This window comes from Aegilops tauschii, chromosome 2 (assembly GCF_002575655.3).
Source record: "Aegilops tauschii subsp. strangulata cultivar AL8/78 chromosome 2, Aet v6.0, whole genome shotgun sequence".
In the NCBI taxonomy this organism is placed as follows: Eukaryota; Viridiplantae; Streptophyta; class Magnoliopsida; order Poales; family Poaceae; genus Aegilops; species Aegilops tauschii.
This window is the reverse complement of record NC_053036.3, coordinates 36,362,439-36,389,568: the sequence shown is the minus strand read 5'-3', so window position 1 is coordinate 36,389,568 and position 27,130 is coordinate 36,362,439. Positions and strand designations below refer to the sequence as shown.

The 27,130-nt window shown below is 46.0% G+C and overlaps 2 protein-coding genes across 2 annotated transcripts; both read right to left on the bottom strand.

Moving 5' to 3' along the window:
- Positions 1-12,236: 12,236 nt before the first annotated feature.
- LOC141040694 (uncharacterized) lies at positions 12,237-13,797 on the bottom strand. The gene is made up of 3 exons (XM_073506811.1): positions 13,572-13,797; positions 13,023-13,413; positions 12,237-12,909 (listed from the first exon to the last, which is right to left on the bottom strand). Exons 1-3 carry the CDS (start codon positions 13,795-13,797, stop codon positions 12,237-12,239), a joined length of 1,290 nt encoding a protein of 429 aa, XP_073362912.1.
- A 4,944-nt stretch (positions 13,798-18,741) lies between these two features.
- On the bottom strand, positions 18,742-20,607 carry LOC109782883 (uncharacterized). Its single transcript, XM_073507799.1, has 2 exons — positions 19,745-20,607; positions 18,742-19,648 (listed from the first exon to the last, which is right to left on the bottom strand). Exons 1-2 carry the CDS (start codon positions 20,125-20,127, stop codon positions 18,988-18,990), a joined length of 1,044 nt encoding a protein of 347 aa, XP_073363900.1. The 5' UTR covers positions 20,128-20,607; the 3' UTR covers positions 18,742-18,987.
- Between the last annotated feature and the right edge of the window lie 6,523 nt (positions 20,608-27,130).

Here is a 27,130-nt window from a genome sequence, read left to right as displayed (position 1 = left end):
TGAAAATAAAGTATGGACTTTGACTGACTTGCCCGATGAGCGGCGAGCCATAGAAAACAAATGGATCTTTAAGAAGAAGACGAACGCAGATGGTAATGTGACCATCTACAAAGCTCGACTTGTCGCTAAGGGTTATCGGCAAGTTCAAGGGGTTGACTACGATGAGACTTTCTCACCTGTAGCGAAGCTGAAGTCCGTCCGAATCATGTTAGCAATTGCCGCATACTATGATTATGAGATATGGCAGATGGACGTCAAAACGGCATTCCTTAACGGCTTCCTTAAGGAAGAGTTGTATATGATGCAGCCGGAAGGTTTTGTCGATCCTAAGAATGCTAACAAAGTATGCAAGCTCCAGCGCTCAATCTATGGGCTGGTGCAAGCATCTCGGAGTTGGAACATTCGCTTTGATGAGATGATCAAAGCGTTTGGGTTTACACAGACTTATGGAGAAGCCTGTGTTTACAAGAAAGTGAGTGGGAGCTCTGTAGCATTTCTCATATTATATGTGGATGACATATTATTGATGGGAAATGATATAGAATTCTTGGAAAGTATAAAGGCCTATTTGAATAAATGTTTTTCAATGAAGGACCTTGGAGAAGCTGCTTATATATTAGGCATCAAGATCTATAGAGATAGATCAAGACGCCTCATTGGCCTTTCACAGAGTACATACCTTGACAAGATATTGAAGAAGTTCAGTATGGATCAGTCCAAGAAGGGGTTCTTGCCTGTATTGCAAGGTGTGCAATTGAGCACGGCTCAATGCCCGACCACGGCAGAAGATATAGAAGAGATGAGTGTCATCCCCTATGCCTCGGCCATAGGGTCTATTATGTATGCCATGCTGTGTACCAGACCTGATGTAAACCTTGCCGTAAGTTTGGTAGGAAGGTACCAAAGTAATCCCGGCAAGGAACACTGGACAGCGGTCAAGAATATCCTGAAGTACCTGAAGAGGACTAAGGATATGTTTCTCGTCTATGGAGGTGACGAAGAGCTCGTCGTAAAGGGTTACGTCGACGCTAGCTTCGACACAGATCCGGATGACTCGAAGTCACAGACCGGATACGTGTATATTTTGAATAGAGGAGCAATAAGCTGGTGCAGTTGCAAGCAAAGCGTCGTGGCGGGATCTACATGTGAAGCGGAATACATGGCAGCCTCGGAGGCAGCACAGGAAGCAGTCTGGATGAAGGAGTTCATTACCGACCTAGGGGTGATTCCCAATGCGTCGGGCCCAATGACTCTCTTATGTGACAACACTGGAGCTATTGCCCTTGCGAAGGAGCCCAGGTTTCACAGGAAGACCAGGCATATCAAGCGTCGCTTCAACTCCATTCGTGAAAGTGTTCAAAATGGAGACATAGATATTTGTAAAGTACACACGGACCTGAATGTAGCAGATCCGTTGACTAAACCTCTCCCTAGGGCAAAACATGATCAACACCAGGACGCAATGGGTGTTCGATTCATCACAATGTAACTAGATTAGTGACTCTAGTGCAAGTGGGAGACTGTTGGAAATATGCCCTAGAGGCAATAATAAATGGTTATTATTATATTTCTGTGTTCATGATAATAGTCTTTTATTCATGCTATAATTGTATTTTCCGGAAATCGTAATACATGTGTGAATACATAGACCACAACCTGTCCCTAGTAAGCCTCTAGTTGACTAGCTCGTTGATCAACACATAGTCATGGTTTCCTGACTATGGACATAGGATGTCATTGATAACGGGATCACATCATTAGGAGAATGATGTGATGGACAAGACCCAACTTAAGCATAGCATAAAAGATCGTGTAGTTTCGTTTGCTAGAGCTTTTCCAATGTCAAGTATCTTTTCCTTAGACCATGAGATCGTGCAACTCCCGGATACCGTAGGAGTGCTTTGGGTGTGCCAAACGTCACAACGTAACTGGGTGACTATAAAGGTGCATTACGGGTATCTCCGAAAGTGTCTGTTGGGTTGGCACGGATCGAGACTGGGATTTGTCACTCCGTGTAAACGGAGAGGTATCTCTGGGCCCACTCGGTAATGCATCATCATAATGAGCTCAATGTGACTAAGGCGTTAGTCACGGGATCATGCATTGCGGTACGAGTAAAGAGACTTGCCGGTAACGAGATTGAACAAGGTATTGGGATACCGACGATCGAATCTCGGGCAAGTAACATACCGATTGACAAAGGGAATTGCATACGGATTGATTGAATCCTCGACACCGTGGTTCACCCGATGATATCATCATGGAACATGTGGGAGCCAACATGGGTATCCAGATCCCGCTGTTGGTTATTGACCGGAGAGGCGTCTCGGTCATGTCTGCATGTCTCCCGAACCCGTAGGGTCTACACACTTAAGGTCCGGTGACGCTAGGGTTGTAGAGATATATGTATGCGGAAACCCGAAAGTTGTTCGGAGTCCCGGATGAGACCCCGGACGTCACGAGAGGTTCCGGAATGGTCCGGAGGTGAAGAATTATATATAGGAAGTCCAGTTTTGGCCACCGGGAAAGTTTCGGGGGTTATCGGTATTGTACCGGGACCACCGGAAGGGTCCCGGGGGTCCACCGGGTGGGGCCACCTGTCCCGGAGGGCCCCGTGGGCTGAAAGTGGAGGGGAACCAGCCCCTAATGGGCTGGGGCGCCACTTTGGGCCTCCCCCCCATGCGCCTAGGGTTGGGAACCCTAGGGGGGGGGGAGTTTCCCCTTGCCTTGGGGGGCAAGGCAACCCCTTCCCCCCTTGGCCGCCGCCCCCCCCCTTGGAGATCCCATCTCCAAGGGCTGCGCACCCCCCTTGGGGGCCTATATAAAGGGGGGGGGAGGGAGGGCAGCACACTACAGCCTTTGGCGCCTCCCTCCTCCCCTGCAACACCTCTCTCTCTCGCGCAGAAGCTCGGTGAAGCCCTGCCGGAGAGCCGCTACATCCACCACCACACCGTCGTGCTGTTGGATCTCCATCAACCTCTCCTCCCCCCTTGCTGGATCAAGAAAGGAGGAGACGTCGCTGCACCGTACGTGTGTTGAACGCGGAGGTGCCGTCCGTTCGGCACTCGGTCATCGGTGATTTGGATCACGGCGAGTACGACTCCGTCATCCACGTTCATTGGAACGCTTCCGCTCGCGATCTACAAGGGTATGTAGATCCACTCCTTTCCCCTCGTTGCTAGTAGACTCCATAGATGCATCTTGGTGAGCGTAGGAAAATTTTAAATTATGCTACGATTCCCAACAATATAAAGGGGGGGGGGAGGGAGGGCAGCACAAAACAGCCTTGGGCGCCTCCCTCCTCCCCTGCAACACCTCTCTCTCTCTCGTAGAAGCTCGGCGAAGCCCTGCACGAGACCCGCTACATCCACCACCACGCCGTCGTGCTGCTGGATCTCCATCAACCTCTCCTTCCCCCTTGCTGGATCAAGAAGGAGGAGACGTCGCTGCACCGTACGTGTGTTGAACGCGGAGGTGCCGTCCGTTCGGCACTCGGTCATCGGTGATTTGGATCACGACGAGTACGACTCCGTCATCCACGTTCATTGGAACGCTTCCGCTCGCGATCTACAAGGGTATGTAGATGCACTCCCTTCCCCTCGTTGCTAGTATATTCCATAGATGCATCTTGGTGAGCGTAGGAAAATTTCAAAATTATGCTACGATTCCCAACAGTGGCATCATGAGCCAGGCCTATGCGTAGTTACTATGCACGAGTAGAACACAAAGCAGTTGTGGGCGTTGAGTTTGCCAATTCTTCTTGCCGCTACTAGTCGTTTCTTGTTTCAGCGGCATTGTAGGATGAAGCGGCCCGGACCGACCTTACACGTACGCTTACGTGAGACTGGTTCCACCGACTGACATGCACAAGTTGCATAAGGTGGCTAGCGGGTGTCTGTCTCTCCTACTTTAGTCGGAACGGATTCGATGAAAAGGGTCCTTATGAAGGGTAAATAGAAATTGGCAAATCACGTTGTGGTCATACGTAGGTAAGAAACGTTCTTGCTAGAAACCTACAAACCACGTAAAAACTTGCAACAACAATTAGAGGACGTCTAACTTGTTTTTGCAGCAAGTGCTATGTGATGTGATATGGCCAGAAGATGTGATGAATGATATATGTGATGTATGAGATTGATCATATTCTTGTAATAGGAATCACGACTTGCATGTCGATGAGTATGACAACCGGCAGGAGCCATAGGAGTTGTCTTTATTATTTTGTATGACCTGCGTGTCATTAAATAAACGCCATGTAAATTACTTTACTTTATTGCTAAACGCGTTAGCCATAGAAGTAGAAGTAATCGTTGGCGTGACGACTTCATGAAGACACAATGATGGAGATCATGATGATGGAGATCATGGTGTCATGCCGGTGACAAAGATGATCATGGTGCCCCGAAGATGGAGATCAAAGGAGCATGATGATATTGGCCATATCATGTCACTATTTGATTGCATGTGATGTTTATCATGTTTTTGCATCTTATTTGCTTAGAACGACGGTAGCAAGTAGGATGATCCCTTATAATAATTTCAAGAAAGTGTTCACCCTAACTGTGCACCGTTGCGAAGGTTCGTTGTTTCGAAGTACCACGTGATGATCGGGTGTGATAGATTCTAACGTTCGAATACAACGAGTGTTGACGAGCCTAGCATGTACAGACATGGCCTCGGAACACACGCAATACACTTAGGTTCACTTGACGAGCCTAGCATGTACAGACATGGCCTCGGAACATGGAGGACCGAAAGGTCGAGCATGAGTCGTATAGAAGATACGATCAACATGGAGATGTTCACCGATCTTGATTAGTCCGTCTCACGTGATGATCGGACACGGCCTAGTCGAATTCGGATCATGTTTCACTTAGATGACTAGAGGGATGTCTATCTGAGTGGGAGTTCATTAAATAATTTGATTATATGAACTTAATTATCATGAACTTAGTCTAAATCTTTACACTATGTATTGTAGATCAAATGGCCCACGTTGTCCTCAATTTCAACGCGTTCCTAGAGAAAACCAAGCGGAAAGATGATGTCAGCAACTATACGGACTGGGTCCGGAACCTGAGGATCATCCTCATAGCAGCCAAGAAAGATTATGTCTTAGAAGCACCGCTAGGTGAAGCACCAATCCCTGAGAACCAAGACGTTATGAACGCTTGGCAGCAGCGTGCTGATGATTACTCCCTCGTTCAGTGCGGCATGCTTTACAGCTTAGAACCGGGTCTCCAAAAGCGTTTTGAGAAACATGGAGCATATGAGATGTTCGAGGAGCTGAAACTGGTTTTTCAAGCTCATGCCCGGGTCGAGAGATATGATGTCTCCGACAAGTTCTTCAGCTGTAAAATGGAGGAGAACAGTTCTGTTAGTGAGCACATACTCAGAATGTCTGGGTTGCACAACCGCTTGTCTCAGCTGGGAGTTAATCTCCCGGATGACGCGGTCATTGACAGAATCCTCCAGTCGCTTCCACCAAGCTACAAGAGCTTTGTGATGAACTACAATATGCAGGGGATGGAAAAGACCATTCCCGAGGTATATTCAATGCTGAAATCAGCTGAGGTAGAGATCAGAAAAGAACATCAAGTGTTGATGGTGAATAAAACCACTAAGTTCAAGAAGGGCAAGGGTAAGAAGAACTTCAAGAAGGACGGCAAGGGAGTTGCCGCGCCCGGTAAGCCAGTTACCGGGAAGAAGTCAAAGAATGGACCCAAGCCCGAGACTGAGTGCTTTTATTGCAAGGGAAGTGGTCACTGGAAGCGGAACTGCCCCAAATACTTAGCGGACAAGAAGAAGGCCGGCAACACCCAAGGTATATGTGATATACTAGTAATTGATGTGTACCTTACCAGTACTCGTAGTAGCTCCTGGGTATTTGATACCGGTGCGGTTGCTCATATTTGTAACTCAAAACAGGAACTACGGAATAAACGGAGACTGGCGAAGGACGAGGTGACGATGCGCGTCGGGAATGGTTCCAAGGTCGATGTGATCGCCATCGGCACGCTACCTCTGCATCTCCCTACGGGATTAGTTTTAAACCTCAATAATTGTTATTTAGTGCCAGCTTTGAGCATGAACATTGTATCTGGATCTCGTTTAATTCGAGATGGCTACTCATTTAAATCCGAGAATAATGGTTGTTCTATTTATTTGGGAGATATGTTTTATGGTCATGCCCCTCTGGTCAATGGTTTATTTTTGATGAATCTCGAACGTGATGTTACACATGTTCATAGTGTGAATACCAAAAGATGTAAAGTTGATGACGATAGTCCCACATACTTGTGGCACTGCCGCCTTGGTCACATTGGTGTCAAGCGCATGAAGAAGCTCCATGCAGATGGACTTTTGGAGTCTCTTGATTACGAATCATTTGACACGTGTGAACCATGCCTCATGGGTAAGATGACCAAGACTCCGTTCTCCGGAACAATGGAGCGAGCAACCAACTTATTGGAAATCATACATACCGATGTGTGTGGTCCAATGAGTGTTGAGGCTCGCGGAGGATATCGTTATGTTCTCACTCTCACTGATGATTTAAGTAGATATGGGTATGTCTACCTAATGAAACACAAGTCTGAAACCTTTGAAAAGTTCAAGGAATTTCAGAATGAAGTCGAGAATCAACGTGACAGGAAAATAAAATTCTTACGATCAGATCGTGGTGGATAATATTTAAGTCACGAATTTGGTACACACTTAAGGAAATGTGGAATAGTTTCACAACTTACGCCGCCTGGAACACCTCAGAGAAATGGTGTGTCCGAACGTCGTAATCGCTCTCTATTGGATATGGTGCGATCTATGATGTCTCTTACCGATTTACCGCTCTCATTTTGGGGTTATGCTTTAGAGACTGCCGCATTCACTTTAAATAGGGCACCGTCTAAATCCGTTGAGACGACACCGTATGAATTATGGTTTGGGAAGAAACCTAAGCTGTCATTTCTAAAAGTTTGGGGATGCGATGCTTATGTCCAGAAACTTCAACCTGAAAAGCTCGAACCCAAATCGGAAAAATGCGTCTTCATAGGATACCCTAAGGAAACTATTGGGTATACCTTCTACCTCAGATCCGAAGGCAAGATCTTCGTTGCCAAGAACGGGTCCTTTCTAGAGAAGGAGTTTCTCTCGAAAGAATTGAGTGGGAGGAAAGTGGAACTTGATGAGGTGATAGTCACCCCTTCCGAACCGGAAAGTAGCGCAGCGCGGGAAAATGTTCCTGTGGTGCCTACACCGACTGGGGAGGAAGTTAATGATGATGATCATGAAACTTCAGATCAAGTTACTGAACTTCGTAGGTCCACAAGGACACGTTCCGCACCAGAGTGGTACGGCAACCCTGTCCTGGAAATCATGTTGTTAGACAACGGTGAACCTTCGAACTATGAAGAAGCGATGGCGGGCCCGGATTCCGACAAATGGCTAGAAGCCATGAAATCCGAGATAGAATCCATGTATGAAAACAAAGTATGGACTTTGACTGACTTGCCCGATGAAAGGCGAGCCATAGAAAACAAATGGATCTTTAAGAAGAAGACGGACGCAGATGGTAATGTGACCATCTACAAAGCTCGACTTGTCGCTAAGGGTTATCGACAAGTTCAAGGGGTTGACTACGATGAGACTTTCTCACCCGTAGCGAAGCTGAAGTCCGTCCGAATCATGTTAGCAATTGCCGCATACTATGATTATGAGATATGGCAGATGGACGTCAAAACGGCATTCCTTAAGGGCTTCCTTAAGGAAGAGTTGTATATGATGCAGCCGGAAGGTTTTGTCGATCCTAAGAATGCTAACAAAGTGTGCAAGCTCCAGCGCTCAATCTATGGGCTGGTGCAAGCATCTCGGAGTTGGAACATTCGCTTTGATGAGATGATCAAAGCGTTTGGGTTTACACAGACTTATGGAGAAGCCTGTGTTTACAAGAAAGTGAGTGGGAGCTCTGTAGCATTTCTCATATTATATGTGGATGACATATTATTGATGGGAAATGATATAGAATTCTTGGAAAGTATAAAGGCCTATTTGAATAAGTGTTTTTCAATGAAGGACCTTGGAGAAGCTGCTTATATATTAGGCATCAAGATCTATAGAGATAGATCAAGACGCCTCATTGGTCTTTCACAAAGTACATACCTTGACAAGATATTGAAGAAGTTCAGTATGGATCAGTCCAAGAAGGGGTTCTTGCCTGTATTGCAAGGTGTGCAATTGAGCACGGCTCAATGCCCGACCATGGCAGAAGATATAGAACAGATGAGTGTCATCCCCTATGCCTCGGCCATAGGGTCTATTATGTATGCCATGCTGTGTACCAGACCTGATATAAACCTTGCCGTAAGTTTGGTAGGAAGGTACCAAAGTAATCCCGGAAAGGAACACTGGACAGCGGTCAAGAATATCCTGAAGTACCTGAAGAGGACTAAGGATATGTTTCTCGTTTATGGAGGTGACGAAGAGCTCGTCGTAAAGGGTTACGTCGACGCTAGCTTCGACACAGATCTGGATGACTCGAAGTCACAGACCGGATACGTGTATATTTTGAATAGAGGAGCAGTAAGCTGGTGCAGTTGCAAGCAAAGCGTCGTGGCGGGATCTACATGTGAAGCGGAGTACATGGCAGCCTCAGAGGCAGCACAGGAAGCAGTCTGGATGAAGGAGTTCATTACCGACCTAGGGGTGATTCCCAATGCGTCGGGCCCAATGACTCTCTTCTGTGACAACACTGGAGCTATTGCCCTTGCGAAGGAGCCCAGGTTTCACAGGAAGACCAGGCATATCAAGCGTCGCTTCAACTCCATTCGTGAAAGTGTTCAAAATGGAGACATAGATATTTGTAAAGTACACACGGACCTGAATGTAGCAGATCCGTTGACTAAACCTCTCCCTAGGGCAAAACATGATCAACACCAGGACGCAATGGGTGTTCGATTCATCACAATGTAACTAGATTATTGACTCTAGTGCAAGTGGGAGACTGTTGGAAATATGCCCTAGAGGCAATAATAAATGATTATTATTATATTTCTTTGTTCATGGGAATTGTCTATTATTCATGCTATAATTGTATTGTCCGGAAATCGTGATACATGTGTGAATACATAGACCACAACCTGTCCCTAGTAAGCCTCTAGTTGACTAGCTCGTTGATCAACAGATAGTCACGGTTTCCTGACTATGGACATTGGATGTCATTGATAACGGGATCACATCATTAGGAGAATGATGTGATGGACAAGACCCAATCCTAAGCATAGCATAAAAGATCGTGTAGTTTCGTTTGCTAGAGCTTTTCCAATGTCAAGTATCTTTTCCTTAGACCATGAGATCGTGCAACTCCCGGATACCGTAGGAGTGCTTTGGGTGTGCCAAACGTCACAACGTAACTGGGTGACTATAAAGGTGCACTACGGGTATCTCCGAAAGTGTCTGTTGGGTTGGCACGGATCGAGACTGAGATTTGTCACTCCGTATGACGGAGAGGTATCTCTGGGCCCACTCGGTAATGCATCATCATAATGAGCTCAATGTGACTAAGGCGTTAGTCACGGGATCATGCATTGCGGTACGAGTAAAGAGACTTGCCGGTAACGAGATTGAACAAGGTATTGGAATACCGACGATCGAATCTCGGGCAAGTAACATACCTATTGACAAAGGGAATTGTATACGGGATTGATTGAATCCTCGACACCGTGGTTCATCCGATGAGATCATCGTGGAACATGTGGGAGCCAACATGGGTATCCAGATCCCGCTGTTGGTTATTGACCGGAGAGGCGTCTCGGTCATGTCTGCATGTCTCCCGAACCCGTAGGGTCTACACACTTAAGGTCCGGTGACGCTAGGGTTGTAGAGATATATGTATGCGGAAACCCGAAAGTTTTTCGGAGTCCCGGATGAGATCCCGGACGTCACGAGAGGTTCCAGAATGGTCCGGAGGTGAAGAATTATATATAGGAAGTCCAGTTTCGGCCACCGGGAAAGTTTCGGGGGTTATCGGTATTGTACCGGGACCACCGGAAGGGTCCCGGGGGTCCACCGGGTGGGGCCACCTGTCCCGGAGGGCCCCGTGGGCTGAAAGTGGAAGGGAACCAGCCCCTAGTGGGCTGGGGCGCCCCCCTTGGGCCTCCCCCCATGCGCCTAGGGTTGGGAACCCTGGGGGGGGGGGGGAGTTCCCCCTTGCCTTGGGGGGCAAGGCACCCCTTCCCCCCACTTGGCCGCCGCCCCCCCTTGGATCTGATCTCCAGGGCCGGCGCCCCCCCAGGGGGCCTATATAAAGGGGGGGGGGAGGGAGGGCAGCACAAAACAGCCTTGGGCGCCTCCCTCCTCCCCTGCAACACCTCTCTCTCTCTCTCGTAGAAGCTCGGCGAAGCCCTGCACGAGACCCGCTACATCCACCACCACGCCGTCGTGCTGCTGGATCTCCATCAACCTCTCCTTCCCCCTTGCTGGATCAAGAAGGAGGAGACGTCGCTGCACCGTACGTGTGTTGAACGCGGAGGTGCCGTCCGTTCGGCACTCGGTCATCGGTGATTTGGATCACGGCGAGTACGACTCCGTCATCCACGTTCATTGGAACGCTTCCGCTCGCGATCTACAAGGGTATGTAGATGCACTCCCTTCCCCTCGTTGCTAGTATACTCCATAGATGCATCTTGGTGAGCGTAGGAAAATTTCAAAATTATGCTACGATTCCCAACATCTACACTATAACAAACTCAATTGTGTAACTGTAACAAGCTGCATAATATTCTGCTCCTATATCAAAGTGCAGACCTGTGTAGTTAACATGTAAGTAGGTGACAATATACAAACTGCTCTGATACAAATGCTTGAGAGTACCAAATGCCATAATTAATCGAACTGCTCATTTACTAATAGTTTTCCACAGTAACTTGGCAAACCATCATAGAAATGGGAAAAATTAAACAAATATCTACCCTTTTCAGTAGCAGTAAGTAACAACTAAGTCCCCGCAAAAAATATGTAAGTAACAACTAAGTAAATCAATAATGTGTAGTGGCAGCACAATTAGCTAGCATTTCCCAACAGTGAATAATAATATAATGCCATCATCAATTAATTTATTTGCTACCATGATTCTTAACGATACATTTGTACATGTACAGTACGAAAACACTCCACAAACTATTGAGGTGGTCGCAAAATGTGTATGACTAACAAAATGTGTATGATTAACAGGTTTCACTAATTTAGAGAAAAAATAAAGAATATAATGAAAAACAGAGGGCAGGCTTCAGGCCAACTTAATTTGTTAGCTCAAGAGTTTCTACATGCTCAAAGTCGCAAGCTACTCCCGACCAGTTTCCCGAACTTCTCGGAGAGGCTGATAGAAATGCTGTCTGACTAGGAACGGTAATTTCAGACAAATTATACTTCTTACCCTCCATGGCCCAAGTGCCTCACATTTCTCTTCCCTCCCTTTCCAGTCAGCCTCGCTCAGAGCATTTCCACCACGGCAAAGCTCAGGGGCATTACGGACTCAACTAGCACAGAAAATAAGACAAAATTACATAACCAGAAATTAATAGGAAAAACAGTTTCTTAGAGCTGCCATCATCCCCACCGGAGCTTATTCGCACTGCAAACTATGAGCATATTTCTTGGGAAGCTTCAGCTCAAAAGAAGTAACACAGTATAGGCAGAGCAGGACCCCAAAGTAAGGAAAAATCAGGATGAAACCAACAACCAGATTTTTTTTTGGCGGAAAAACTTCCAATCTATTCATCTTCAATCATGGCAATACAACGAACACCAGAAATAAAAATTACATCTCGCTTCGGTGCTTGTAGTCGTCGCTAGGTGATCTACGGATCTGGAAACCAACGAACAAATTGATTGGGGAAACAGCAATGGAACCAAGAGGGGGGAAAGATACCGCGGAGTGAGATATTGGTTCCCAATGTAGATGAAACAGAGTAAGAAATACATAGGCGTTGTTCCATAGTTTAATAAACAACGAAATGGATAACGTAACAGAACAAGTAAACAACTCTATATGTTTTTTTAATGATACAGCCTGAGGTTCCATGTTCTTACAACCACAATTGAAACATGGAAACTTTCTTTAAAAGGATAAGTATAATTTCAATGTTGCTAATAAGACTGAACCAGGCCATAAACATGAGTAGACCATTTATTCCCACAGTCAATTGGGTCCCAACCATCGTACAAGACTCCAAGATGGCCTTCTACTTTCTTGTGGCTTTCTGCAGTCCTGTCCAACAAGGTGTGTATGGGAATGAATCAGTTATAAAACGCGCAGCCCCCAATGCTAGATGACAAGTTGTTGGGTATATGTAGCCAAGGTCCTGAACTTTTGAATCTTTCAAATGATAGGCCAACCCTCTGCACTTTGATACATCTAGAAAGACAACCTCTTTATATGGATGAAATCCAAGGATATCAAGGTATCCAGATACACGACCGTCACCCATATCTTCCTTGTGAAGAATGTTGTCATTTTCAGAGTCCCATTCAAACTTTTCTTCCACTAGCTCTTTCTTGCCGGAGTTCAACTCTAGTTTCATTTCCATTAGCCATTCCAAGTTTTCGTCGTGTTGATTACGTTCCTTGCATTCTTTGAGATACTCACCGAAGTTGATATCTTGTAAGACCCATGGCCCAAGAACAGGACGAAGATCATCCTGTATAGGTGTAACGCAATTGTTATGCTTCAAGACCCAATTCGTGTGGCCACATGATTCCTCAAGGACCCAAACCATAAGACGAGACGTTCCAAAAGTAGTAGTTGCAAGGTACACCCCTTTTTCTGATCGTCCAAGATGAAAATTTCGGTACTCGCCCGGTTCATGATGCATGGGTGGTTTAATTACTTGGTACTTATCATTTGACAAACAGATCCTGCAAAACATGTCATTAATAAACATGCTAAGAAAACATATGGACGTGGAAGAAAATTAATCAATAAGGAACTGATAAAAAAACTGATTTCTAATTAAAGAGCAATTAGGTACCTCATTACGAAATCAGTTTTGCAGTGCAAGTAAAGTGCGCCCTGGCAGTAGACGGCATGGCGTCTGTCGTCAGACCAGTCGAAATGCCCCCGCATTCCAGAAACTGTGGCAGCAGCCTCCCCTTCTTGAAAAAAAGACCTCTCCTTCCAACCGCCCGACTTTGAGGAGAAAACATGCAAAGCGCACAATGATGGTGGCCATTCAGATTCAGGTTCCTCCAATATAACAGGGTCTGCTGCTTCATCCTCTGGTTCGCGAGTAAATTGCATAAAACCACCACTTTGAGGGCTAGGTTTGCGAAAAACACTAGGATACAGATTCGCTGCAGAAAGCACCACGTCTTGCGTAATTTTTTTGCAAAAACCATTGACCGGCTGTAGGATACAGGTTCCTCCAATATAACAGGGTCTGCTGCTTCATCCTCTGGTTCGCCGCTGTAGCGAGGAATTAGGATGACAAACACCTCGTAGTTAGGCGACACCATGGGATCAAACACGAGGCGATATTCGCATCTGAGGTCATCATGTATCTCCTCCAACACAGACGAACGCGGTGGTAGAGAATCCCATTGCCGCGTGGCCGGGTTAACCACGTAACAATCCTCCCAATCCCAATTATTACCCAGCAACACGAGGCCATTGCAGTGGTCCTTGATTTTGCGCCAATCGGTACCACCGGCATGGGGCACGTAGTCGAACCTGCCGGAGAAGGTGGGCGCGACGCGGCGGAGCACGTCGGCGAGTATTTCCTCCGGCAGCACCTGTGTCAGATCCATGTCGCTGGAAGGCGCCGCCTGCGAAGACCTGGGCGGTTTTGGAAGTGGAGACATGCCACCGTTGTGGACACATGCCGCCGTTTCCCTTTTTCCCTTTCCTTGTCGTCGACCGAGAAACCCGGTCCTCTCGTTCCCATCTCACTTTTCCCCTGCATCTTTGTGTGGGGATCATCACGGATGGCCGTCCTAGCACGCCTCCCCTCTGCTCTCTCTTGCCACCACAAAGGCCGCCGCGCGTCTGGACTACGCTAATCGTAATGCTGCTACAGTTTTGCCTCCAACTTGTGACAGAGCGACCATGCTGCTCCACGCGCGCATTGTCCACTGAAGGATAGAAGAGCCGACGACGTAGGGAGGAGGAAGATGGAGGCGATGTCGCTGCATGGGCGAAGGGGGTGCCCCGCCTCTCGCCATCAGGCACGCCAGTGGCCTCCCCCACCTCGCCACCCCCCTACAACCTCTTTATGACCGAAGCACATGGGCGTTGTGACAACATCACGAGCCTCGACGGAGAAGCTGCAACCGCCCATCTGCGGAGCTGCGGCCTGCTGGAAGAAAGCTACACAACTGTGGCACCAGCTATGAGATCTGACGACGGCGACCGAGGGATGCAATGGTGCTGGAACCAGCAGAGGTGCATCCTCAGACTACCCGACGAGCAGTGCTGGGATGTCGGAACTAGCAGTCGGGTGTACTACAACCAGCAGGAGCCGAAGCTGTGACCGGTGGCGCAGGATGCCGGAACCAACGGTAGGGATGCAACCAGCTAGTGGAAAGTTGCAACCGTGGCACCTACGAGATGCGTCCACGGCGACGGAGGGATGCGACAGTGCAGGAACCAACAGTAGGAATGCCGGAACCAGCAGAGGCCTTAGGATGTTGGAACTAGCAGCCGGGTGTGCTACGGCCGGCAGGAGCCGAAGTTGTGACCGGTAGCGTGGGACGTTGGAACCACCAGTGTAGGGCGTGTTGCGACCGACATGAGCGTTGACCGCGAATGTTGCAACCGACAGCACAAAATGCTGTGGGTGGTGGTGCAGGGTGCTAGAACTTGCATCGAGCGTTGCTAGAACAGCCATCGGCAACGCTTCAACATGCGGATGTTGCGACGAACACGACAGCCAATATGATACCTAATCATGCCTCTAAAACTAGCTCATTTACTGATGATGATCATGAGCATTGTTATAGTAACAAGGTTGTTATCAATAATGAGATCACATTGTTATCAGAACAATGGTGCTGAGCACTTGACTCTCAGCTTCAAGATGATCTAGTCGAGCACATTATACAAGTCATATTACAAAGTTCAAAAGCGGCGCAACACTGGCATGAGTGCAGAAGATGAGCTCCGTAGACATGTCCTCTACTGTTGTGAAGGTGGGGTTGGAGGTGGAGGAGGCAGCTCCTTAGTAAGAGCTAGCACTTGTGCACTAAGCGCCTGTAGTTGTTTCTATGTTTCCTCCAACATCTGCGCATGTTCCTGCTCATGTGCACTCCGTTCTTTGTCATGGTGATCCCTTACGACTTCAGATTCCTGCCTTAGCCTCCTTTCTTCCTCTAACTGGGTCTGTCATATGTCATCGCAATCTCGAATGAAGTTTGCAATGCAAGAATGTAAATACATGGGAGGATGAATGAATTGGCGGAAAGTGACGCTATGTGGCTTGCCGAGTTGCTGGCGCAACATGAGGACACGACGGTTAGTTCCTGCCCGTGCCTCCATGGTAGTATTAGTTTCATATTAATGTTTAGGACCTAAAATCAAGGCAGATGCATTAGTAATTTAATTAAGATAGTATGCTCATATTAGTGACAATGCAAGCTTAAGAACTGAAAGTTATATTGTCAGAAAACTTATATGCACCCCCCATGAAATAAATGTAAAAAAAATGCTTTAATGTTTCTTACCTGCCTCAAGTTACTTCAACTTGAGAAAGCTAACAGAAGAGATAGTCACATTCTGCTCTACTCTTCCACTCCTGTGCTCTCTTTCTATTCAACGAGGGTCTGGCTCGAAACAAAGCACATACTTACCATAGTGAAGACATGTTTAGGCGGACCAAGCTAGCACCTACTTGAATAGGAACAGAGGACGGTCGACGATACCTGCTGGAGAGAAAGCGGAGTCCCGAAGTGTTGAAAATATGTGCATAGGGGTGTGTGTGTGGGGGGGGGGGGGGGGGGGGGTGTTAAGTTGTACTTACCCGACTGATCTTGTTTGTTGTATAGTTTCTGTGTAACTCAGGTCCTAAACAGTCTTATATTTTGTAGCTGTCCGATCCTTCTATATTTCTCTTGATAATGAATAGATTGGTTCAAACTGATCCAATGCCTGCCGTAGTTCACTGGAATAATATAAATGCAAAATCAAATTTTGTTACAACATAAATCTCAGTTAATATATTTCATATTTGTAACAGTAAGAAAGGGATATAGTGTAACTGAAAAGCGAGGTTGTCTATGAAGCATGATAGATTTTTCCTATTCATGTGAGAGACCATGAAGCATGATTTAAAACCTTGTGTCTACTTACCGTTTTATTTAAAGGAGAAGTTCCCTCTGTTTTGTTTTTCGGGGATGAAAAAACTTTTACATGAAAAACATTGTGGGGTGTTGTTGTTCATGCAGCTTTAGCGAGGTCATTGGGGAACTATAGTCATGAAAGAACTACATGAAAAACATCAGGGATAAAAAATTATATATTTTGCACCAGGATAAAAAATCTGATGATGCAACATGGGTCAGATAACTTCCTAGAAAGCTTCAGCGAGTGCATTGGGGACATCAAGTTATTCTGGCAAGTACTACTCTTATATTATTTGGGACGGAGGGAGTACCTTTCACGCATAGTTCGTTTGCCTGCAAATTGCTGAACCTGGCATTGCAAAAAGCAAGTAATTTGGGTAACAAGACAATAAAATTCTTCTCTTAGCTGGGAGCATACATACAGAAACAACACTTGAAAAGTACTCTTTAGATTTAAGAAGTATGTTTTAACTTCACCTTGATTATCTATTTGTCTTGCATCTGTCAAAGATTTTTCTTTTTACAAGCCAAGTTGTATTAGATTTCTGTGGGAAAAAAAGCAAGGTCATAAAGGTTAGATTAATGGGATCGGTACCAATTAGAAGAAAAAATAAAGCTCTGCAGAAACAGCTGCCATCTCCACGAGTTCATCTGAAGCGCCATAATGCTGATCGAGGATACAAATCAGAAAAAAAAAAAGAGGCAGCAAACCGAAAAAAGAACCAAGTAGTCTCTACACTACAACATATATACTCAATTGTGTAACATGCTGCAGAATGATCAGCTCCTATATCGAAGTACAGACCTGTGTAGTAAACATGTAGCTAGGTGACAAGTTACAAACTGTTCTGATACAAATGCTTGAGTACAGTACCAAATGCCATAATTAATTGAACTATTCATTTACTAATAGTTTTACTAATAACATTAGTGAGCACCTATTTCAAAAACGTAATTTTATCTGATATATAGTCAAAATATATCTCAGTGCCCAAGTACCTTATTTTATTTTATTTTATTTTGCACCGGCAAAGACCTGTTGTATACATTTTCAAGCTTAAAAGCACAAAATACTCCCTCTGTCTCAAAATGTAAGGCATTTTTTGCCACTAAGAGGGAGTACAAGTTAATAGATATAGCTCAGACCAAAAAGTTCAACACATCAGCAGGGTGTTCGAATAACCATTATATTCTACTTCCTGTCATGTTCAAAACAATATGTGCTCTACCATAAAAAACATAAATGCATCCATTATTTGGAAGCATGAATATTAGTTGGAATGAAGCTAGCACAAGCTGCGATGAACAAACCACGAAGAGAATATCTACACAAAGGGTCACCTATTTTGAGCTTTTGAGCCAGATTTGAGGCTGCTGAAGCCAAAAAGAGTAGAGAGCAGGCTTCGGCGCAACTTTATTTGGTATAGCTACAGCGTTTTTGGTGCAGATTCGCAAGCTGCACCTGAGCAGTTTCCCAGGGTTCTCTCATAGGCCGTAATCAAAAGGCGAACTGTAATTTGCAAAGATGACACCGCTTACCCTCCAAAGGTCCAAGAGGCATGAGAGCCTAACATCCTGTTCCCACCCGTTCCACTCGGCCTTGCTACTGGCTGGTAGGATTTCCAGCGTCGCAAAGTTGAAGCTCAGTGGCGTTGCAGATTCAACAAATCACAGAAAATAAGCCAAAATTTGAAAAGCTGAAAAGAATAGGAAAATTTGTTTCTTAGAGCTCCCCACCCCCATCGGAGCATGTTTCTCTACAGGCTTAAGCTCAAAAGAAGTAACACAATATCGACACAGCAGGAACCGAAAGTAAGGAAAAAACAGGATGAAACCAACTATAAAACGGATCATGAAAACAACAACGAAACCAAGAGGGGGGGAAAGATACCGCTGAGCAAAATATTGGCTCCCGATGTAGATGAAACAGAAGAAGATATATATGTGTGCAGCTTGATAGTTTATTAAACAAAGAATTGAAGGAGGTAACGTAACAGAACAAATAAATGGCTCTATGTTTTTTTAGTGATACATTGTGAGGTATCATGTTTTTAGAACCGCACATGGTAACTTGATTCAAATGGATAAGTATATATAATTCAATGCTAGTAAGACTGAACAAGGCCATAAACATGAGCAGGCCATTTATTCTGATTGTCAACTCGGTTATAATAAGAATAAGAGTGGATGTTATTTCCACTGCAATCCGTAAACCTTTTCCTGGAGAAGCTTAGGCATACAAGACCAAGAGTACCAGAATATAAGCAGGACAAGAATTCAGACAACAGACAAGGATGAAACCAGCCACCAACTGGACCGGGAAAACAACAACAAAATTAATAGGGAAAAATAATACCGCTGAGCGAAATATTGGTTTCCGACATAGATGATACATAAGAAAGAAACACACTGGCGTTGTTGAACAGAGCAATGAAGTATATTTGATATATTTTCCCCATTTTTCTCATGATACACTGTTACGTCACATGTTTTTAGAACCGATATGGAAAATATGGACACTTGATTGGATAATTATAAATCCAGTGCTAAATAAAAATGAACAAGGCCTTAAACATGATTAGGCCATTTATTGTGATGTTCAATTGGGTTCCAACCAGCATACCAGTCTCTAAGATGCCCTTGTACATTCTTGTTAATTGCTTACCGGTGCCCTGTCAAACAAGGTGTGTATGGGAATGACTCGGTTATGAAACACTCGTTCGGCAATGCCAAATGACAAGTTGTTGGATATAAGTAGCCAAGGTCCTGAACCTTCGAATCTTTCAAATGATAGGCAATTCCTCTGTACATTGATACACCCAGAAAGGCAATCTCTTTATATGGATGGAATCCAAGGATATCAAAGTATCCATTGCCACGAGCATCAACCACATCTTCCTTATGAAGTATGTTGTCATTTTCAGAGTCCCATTCAAACTTTTCTTCCACTAGCTCTTCCTTGCCGGAGTTTAACTCTAATTTGTTTTCTTTTAGTTCCTTCATGTATTCCGTATCTTCGCCACCTTCAATGAGCTCCTTTCTCTCTTTGAGATACCCATTATAGTTAATATCTTGTAAGACCCATGGGCCAAGAACAGGACGATCATAATCCAGTATGGGTGGAAGGCAACTGCTATGCTTCAAGACCCAATTCATTTGGCCACACGATTCGTCAAGGACCCAAACCATAATAAGAGACGCTTCACAAGATGCAAGGTAAACCCCTTTTTCTGATCGTCCAAGATGGAGCTTTTGGAACTCGCCCAGTTCACCATGTAGCGGTGGTTTAATTACTTGGTACTTGTCATTTGACAAAGAGATCCTGCACAACAAATTGTTAATAAATCATACAAGTGGTAAATATTTTAATCATTGATGAACTGATATAAAAAAATGATGTGGAAGTGATTATAGGTACCTCATTATGAAATCAGTTTTGCAGTGCACATAAAGTGCACCCCGGCAGTAGACAGCATAATGCTTGTCATAGTACCACTCCGAATGCTGCCGCATATCAGCAATGGTGCCTGCAGCCTCCCCATCTCGAATAAAAGACCTCTCCTCCCAACGGCCCGACCTCGAGGAGAAAACGTGCAAAGCGCACACAGATGGCGGCCATTCAGATTTCTCCATAACGGGGTCTAGTTCATCCAACCTTTTGTTGTAACCAAAATCTTCGGGCTTCGTTTTGCGCCTAGGATTTGGGATCACAAACACCTGATAGTTAGGTGATACCGTGGGATCAAACACGAGGTACTCTTGGTACCTGAAGTCCGCATCCATCTCCTTGGACCTCGACATGGACAGGCGGGGCGGCAAAGAATCCCACTGTCTCGTTGCCGGGTTAACCACATAATGATTCTCCAAATAATCTTCGAGCAAGACAAGGCCATTGCAGTGATCCTCTATTTTACCGCGATACTGGGAGCGCCCATCGGTAGGGGCCAGGTAGTCGAAGCTGCCGGAGATGGTGGGGCCCGTCGAGGGACGGGCGAAGAACTCCGGCAAACCTTCGCTGTGGAAGTTGATGAAGATGCCGGCGACAGAGTGCGGGAGAAGGTCCGTGCGCAACAGGCGGCGTGCGTCGATGATGCCCAGCAGCGCCTTGCAGGCGCAGCGCCACGCGGCGAGGCCGCACGGTGCGACGCGGCGGAGCACATCAACGAGCAATTCCCCCGGCAGCACCTGTGTCAGATCTCAGATCCATCTCGCTGGAAGGCGCCGCCTGAAAGCTGAAAAGCTGGGTGGGGGAGTATAGGTGGCTAGGGCAAAGATTTGGGGGATACGAACGTGTGCTTTGTGGACTATTTAAGAGTGGATCCCAGCCTTTGTGAGGTCTGTAGGACATAGCCAAGTTTTCTTCACAGCTAAGATTACTTCACTACTAAGCTTTCTTGAAGGGATAATAATATACTCCCTCCGTCCCATAATATAAGAACGTTTTTGACTTTAGACTAGTGTCAAAAACGTTCTTATATTATGGGACGAAGGAAGTACAACATAATCTTTCAAAAATTGTTTGTGGAATAAAGTTATTTATGATTCAGAAAAAAAAAAGATTACTTCACTACTAAGCTTTCTTGGAGGGGTAATAATATAAAACAAAATCTTCCAAAAATTGTTTGAGGAATAAAGTTATTGATGATTCAAAAAAAAGATTACTTCACTACTAAGCTTTCTTGGAGGGGTAATAATATACCAAAAATTCTTGTGGGGGTGTTTGAAGACTTCTCCACTTTTTCTCTGAAAAATGTTCAAATTTTGGGTCTTTGGGTTCACTATGAAATTTATGCTGTCTACAAAGCTATAAAACACAAAACGGGAGTAGGCAAAGCCAGGTGCGGTAGATGTTAATTTCCAGATTGAAGCTGTGACCAACCGGCCTGTGTGCGACTGGCGCGGCGATTGTTGTTTGAGATAGCGTTTGCCGAGAAAGGTGGTGGCGATGATACTGGTTAGAAACAAAGGAATATACTTTTTTTTTACCTGGACATTATAGTGTTCCGACATTACAGTCTGCACGGATATAATGAAAGATAATCGTCAGCAATATAAAAGATTCACCGACAGTTCCATCGATCCCAGAAGGTTCAGTACTCATGGATTCAGTTTAGACATGCTCAAAGTGTGCAATTACATTTCTAATTCTATCGTTAAGGAGTCTTGGATAAACAATCCGCAGTCTATGCAACTCATTGTCATAGTTCCAATCAAAATTTCCTCTTAGATTGCACTGACAAGTACTCTATTGTGATTTGTTAGACGGCTGCTGCCACTGAGTTCTCGGTAGCTTCCTTGAGGTCTTATGTTGTAATTATCACCAAATATATTGCTTAGCTCCCGAAACAGAAGAAACCATGGGCAACATCAAGAAAAACACAAAAGGAAAAGCTGCAAAATTGGTCGCTTATTTTGAGCTTTTGAACAAGCTTCGAGGGTACTGAAGCCTGAAAGAATAGGTGGCAGACTTCAGACAACTTAATTTGGTAGTTCAAGAGTTTGTTGGTGCAAATGCGCAAGCTACTCCCGAGCAGCTTTCCTCTAACTAGGAACTGAAATTTCACACGTATGACGCGGCTTGCGCTCCAAAGGCCCTGGAGGCTTGAGCAACTCATTTTCTTCTCCCCCGCATTCCACTCAGCCTTGCACCCAACCAGTAGACCAGGTAACATTTCCATGGCCGCAAAGTTGAAGTTCAGGGGCATTACAGACTCAAATCGGCACAAAAAATAAGCCACATCTCCAAAGTTTCTTAGAGCACCCCCCCCCCCCCCCCCCCCCACACACACACACCGTAGCTAGTTTCCACGTCAGTATATAAGCATATTCACAATAGGGCAGGAGCCAAAACTGAGGAAAATCGTGATGAAACCAACCACTGCATTGATCCAGTAACTCGAAACACAACTCACACCCCGCTTTATCTATAAAGCGGCAAACAAAGTACACGATCAAATAATACAAAGTGGAGAGATAGCCCTCTAAGGCCTTGTACAATGGGAAGTGCTTAGGAGAGGTGCTTAGAGAAATAAACCAGGATTTCCTTAAGCACCGGTGCTTATTTGTACAGGGTAGACGCTTAACTAAGCGTCTCTCCTATAGAAATAGGCACCGGTGCTTCAAAAAAACCCGGTTTATTTTTCTAAGCACCTCCCTAAGCATCTACCATTGTACAAGGCCTAACACGGCAAATACTGGGATATCGGGAGCACGACTACACTACCGAAAGAGAACACGGGGAAGTCATGAAGAAAATATGCCTTAGAGGCAATAATAAAGTTGTTATTTATATTTTTTCTTATATCATGATAAATAATTATTATTCATGCTAGAATTGTATTAACCGAAAACTTACTACATGTGTGAATACATAGACAAACAGAGTGTCCCTAGTATGCCTCTACTTGACTAGCTCGTTAATCAAAGATGGTTAAGTTTCCTAGCCGTAGACATGTGTTGTCATTTGATGAACGGGATCACATCATTAGAGAATGATGTAATGGACAAGACCCATCCGTTAGCTTAGCATAATGATCGTTTAGTTTTATTGCTATTGCTTTCTTCATGACTTATACATGTTCCTCTGGCTATGAGATTATGCAGCTCCCGAATACCGGAGGAACACCTTGTGTGCTATCAAACGTCACAACGTAACTGGGTGATTATAAAAATGCTCTACAGGTGTCTACGAAGGTGTTTGTTGGGTTGGCATAGATCAAGATTAGGATTTGTCACTCCATGTATCGGGGAGGTATCTCTGGGCCCTCTCGGTAATGCACATCACTATAAGCCTTGCAAGCAATGTGACTAATGAGTTAGTTGAGGGATGATACATTACGGAACGAGTAAAGAGACTTGCCGGGAACGATATTGAACTAGGCATGATGATACCGACGATCGAATCTCGGGCAAGTTACACATCGATGACAAAGGGAACAACGTATGTTGTTATACGGTTTGACCGATTAAGATCTTCGTAGAATATGTAGGAGCCAATATGAGCATCCAGGTTCCACTATTGGTTATTGACCAGAGATGTGTCTCGGTCATGTCTACATAGTTCTCGAACCCGTAGGGTCCGCACGCTTAACGTTCGATGACAATTTGTACTATGAGTTATGTGATTTGATCACCGAAGATTGTTTGGAGTCCCGTATGAGATCACGGACATGATGAGGAGTCTCGAAATGGTCGAGAGGTAAAGATTGATATATTGGAAGGTTATATTCGGACACCAGAATGTTTCCGGACTGATTCAGGTATTTTTCGGAGTACCGGGAGGTTACCGGAACCCCCCGGGGAAGTATTGGGCCTTCATGGCCTTAGTGGAAAGGAGAGTAGGGCCGCAAGGGGTGCCGCCCCCCACCTCCCCCGTGGCAAGTCCGAATTGGACAAGGGAGGGGGCGGCGCCCCCCTCTTTCCTTCTCCCTCTCCTCCTCCTTCCCTCTCTCCCCCTCTTGGAAAGGAAGGGGACTCCAACTAGGATTGGCAATCCTAGTTGGACTCTCCCTATGGCGCGCCCTCCTTGGACGCCGGCCTCCTCCTCCCCTCCTTTATATACGGGAGCAGGGGGGCCCCAAAGCACAACAGACAATCTCTTAGCCGTGTGCGGTGCACCCCTCCACAGTTTTACACCTCAGTCATATCGTTGTAGTGCTTAGGCGAAGCCCTGCACCGGTAACTTCGTCATCACCGTTGCCACGCCGTCGTGCTGATGGAACTCTCCCTCGAACCTCTACTGGATCAAGAGCTCGAGGGACGTCATCGTGCTGAACATGTGCTGAACACGGAGGACTGTTTGGAATCGTAGCATAATTTTAAAATTTTCCTACGCTCACCAAGATGCATCTATGGAGTGTACTAGCAACGAGGGAAAGGAGTGCATCTACATACCCTTGTAGATCGCGAGCGGAAGCGTTCCAATGAACGTGGATGACGGAGTCGTACTCGCCGTGATCCAAATCACCGATGACCGAGTGCCGAACGGACGGCACCTCCGCGTTCAACACACGTACGGTGCAGCGACGTCTCCTCCTTCTTGATCCAGCAAGGGGGAAGGAGAGGTTGATGGAGATCCAACAGCACGACGGCGTGGTGGTGGATGTAGCGGGTCTCCGGCAGGGCTTTGCCGAGCTTCTGCGAGAGAGAGAGAGAGGTGTTGCAGGGGAGGAGGGACGCGCCCAAGGCTGTGTGTTGCTGCCCTCCCCCCTTTATATAGGCCCCCTGGGAGGGAGGGGCGGCGGCCAAAGCCCATCTAGGGCAAGGGGCGGCGGCCAGAAGGGGGGAAGGGGTTGCCTTGCCCCCCAAGGCAAGGGGGAAGCCCCCCACCCTAGGGTTCCCAACCCTAGGCGCATGGGGGAAGGCCCAAGGGGGGCGCCCCAGCCCACTAAGGGCTGGTTCCCTTCCACTTTCAGCCCACGGGGCCCTCCGGGATAGGTGACCCCACCCGGTGGACCCCCGGGACCCTTCCGGTGGTCCCGGTACAATACCGGTAACCCCCGAAACTTTCCCGGTGGCCGAAACTTGACTTCCTATATATAATTCTTCACCTCCGGACCATTCCGGAACCTCTCGTGACGTCCGAGATCTCATCCGGGACTCCGAACAACTTTCGAGTTTCCGCATACATATATCTCTACAACCCTAGCGTCACCGAACCTTAAGTGTGTAGACCCTACGGGTTCGGGAGACATGCAGACATGACCGAGACGCCTCTCCGGTCAATAGCCAACAGCGGGATCTGGATACCCATGTTGGCTCCCACATGTTCCACGATGATCTCATCGGATGAACCACGGTGTCGAGGATTCAATCAATCCCGTATGCAATTCCCTTTGTCAATCGGTATGTTACTTGCCCGAGATTCGATCGTCGGTATCCCAATACCTTGTTCAATCTCGTTACCGGCAAGTCTCTTTACTAGTACCGCAATGCATGATCCCGTGACTAACGCCTTAGTCACTTTGAGCTCTTTATGATGATGCATTACCGAGTGGGCCCAGAGATACCTCTCCGTCACACGGAGTGACAAATCCCAGTCTCGATCCGTGCCAACCCAACAGACACTTTCGGAGATACCCGCAGTGCACCTTTATAGTCACCCAGTTACGTTGTGACGTTTGGCACACCCAAAGCACTCCTACGGTATCCGGGAGTTGCACGATCTCATGGTCTAAGGAAAAGATACTTGACATTGGAAAAGCTCTAGCAAAAGAAACTACACGATCTTTTATGCTATGCTTAGGATTGGGTCTTGTCCATCACATCATTCTCCTAATGATGTGATCCCGTTATCAATGACATCCAATGTCCATAGTCAGGAAACCATGACTATCTGTTGATCAACGAGCTAGTCAACTAGAGGCTTACTAGGGACACGTTGTGGTCTATGTATTCACACATGTATTACGATTTCCGGACAATACAATTATAGCATGAATAATAGACAATTACCATGAACAAAGAAATATAATAATAACCATTTATTATTGCCTCTAGGGCATATTTCCAACAGTCTCCCACTTGCACTAGAGTCAATAATCTAGTTACATTGTGATGAATCGAACACCCATTGCGTCCTGGTGTTGATCATGTTTTGCCCTAGGGAGAGGTTTAGTCAACGGATCTGCTACATTCAGGTCCGTATGTACTTTACAAATATCTATGTCTCCATTTTGAACACTTTCACGAATGGAGTTGAAGCGACGCTTGATATGCCTGGTCTTCCTGTGAAACCTGGGCTCCTTCGCAAGGGCAATAGCTCCAGTGTTGTCACAGAAGAGAGTCATCGGGCCCGACGCATTGGGAATCACCCCTAGGTCGGTAATGAACTCCTTCATCCAGACCGCTTCCTGTGCTGCCTCCGAGGCTGCTATGTACTCCGCTTCACATGTAGATCCCGCCACGACGCTTTGCTTGCAACTGCACCAGCTTAGTGCTCCTCCATTCAAAATATACACGTATCCAGTTTGTGACTTCGAGTCATCCAGATCTGTGTCGAAGCTAGCGTCGACGTAACCCTTTACGACGAGCTCTTCGTCACCTCCATAAACAAGAAACATATCCTTAGTCCTTTTCAGGTACTTCAAGATATTCTTGACCGCTGTCCAGTGTTCCATGCCGGGATTACTTTGGTATCTTCCTACCAAACTTACGGCAAGGTTTACATCAGGTCTGGTACACAGCATGGCATACATAATAGACCCTATGGCCGAGGCATAGGGGATGACACTCATCTTTTCTATATCTTCTGCCGTGGTCGGGCATTGAGCCGTGCTCAATTGCACACCTTGCAATACAGGCAAGAACCCCTTCTTGGACTGATCCATACTGAACTTCTTCAATATCTTGTGAAGGTATGTACTCTGTGAAAGACCAATGAGGCGTCTTGATCTATCTCTATAGATCTTGATGCCTAATATATAAGCAGCTTCTCCAAGGTCCTTCATTGAAAAACACTTATTCAAATAGGCCTTTATACTTTCCAAGAATTCTATATCATTTCCCATCAATAATATGTCATCCACATATAATAAGAGAAATGCTACAGAGCTCCCACTCACTTTCTTGTAAACACAGGCTTCTCCATAAGTCTGTGTAAACCCAAACGCTTTGATCATCTCATCAAAGCGAATGTTCCAACTCCGAGATGCTTGCACCAGCCCATAGATTGAGCGCTGGAGCTTGCATACTTTGTTAGCATTCTTAGGATCGACAAAACCTTCCGGCTGCATCATATACAACTCTTCCTTAAGGAAGCCGTTAAGGAATGCCGTTTTGACGTCCATCTGCCATATCTCATAAT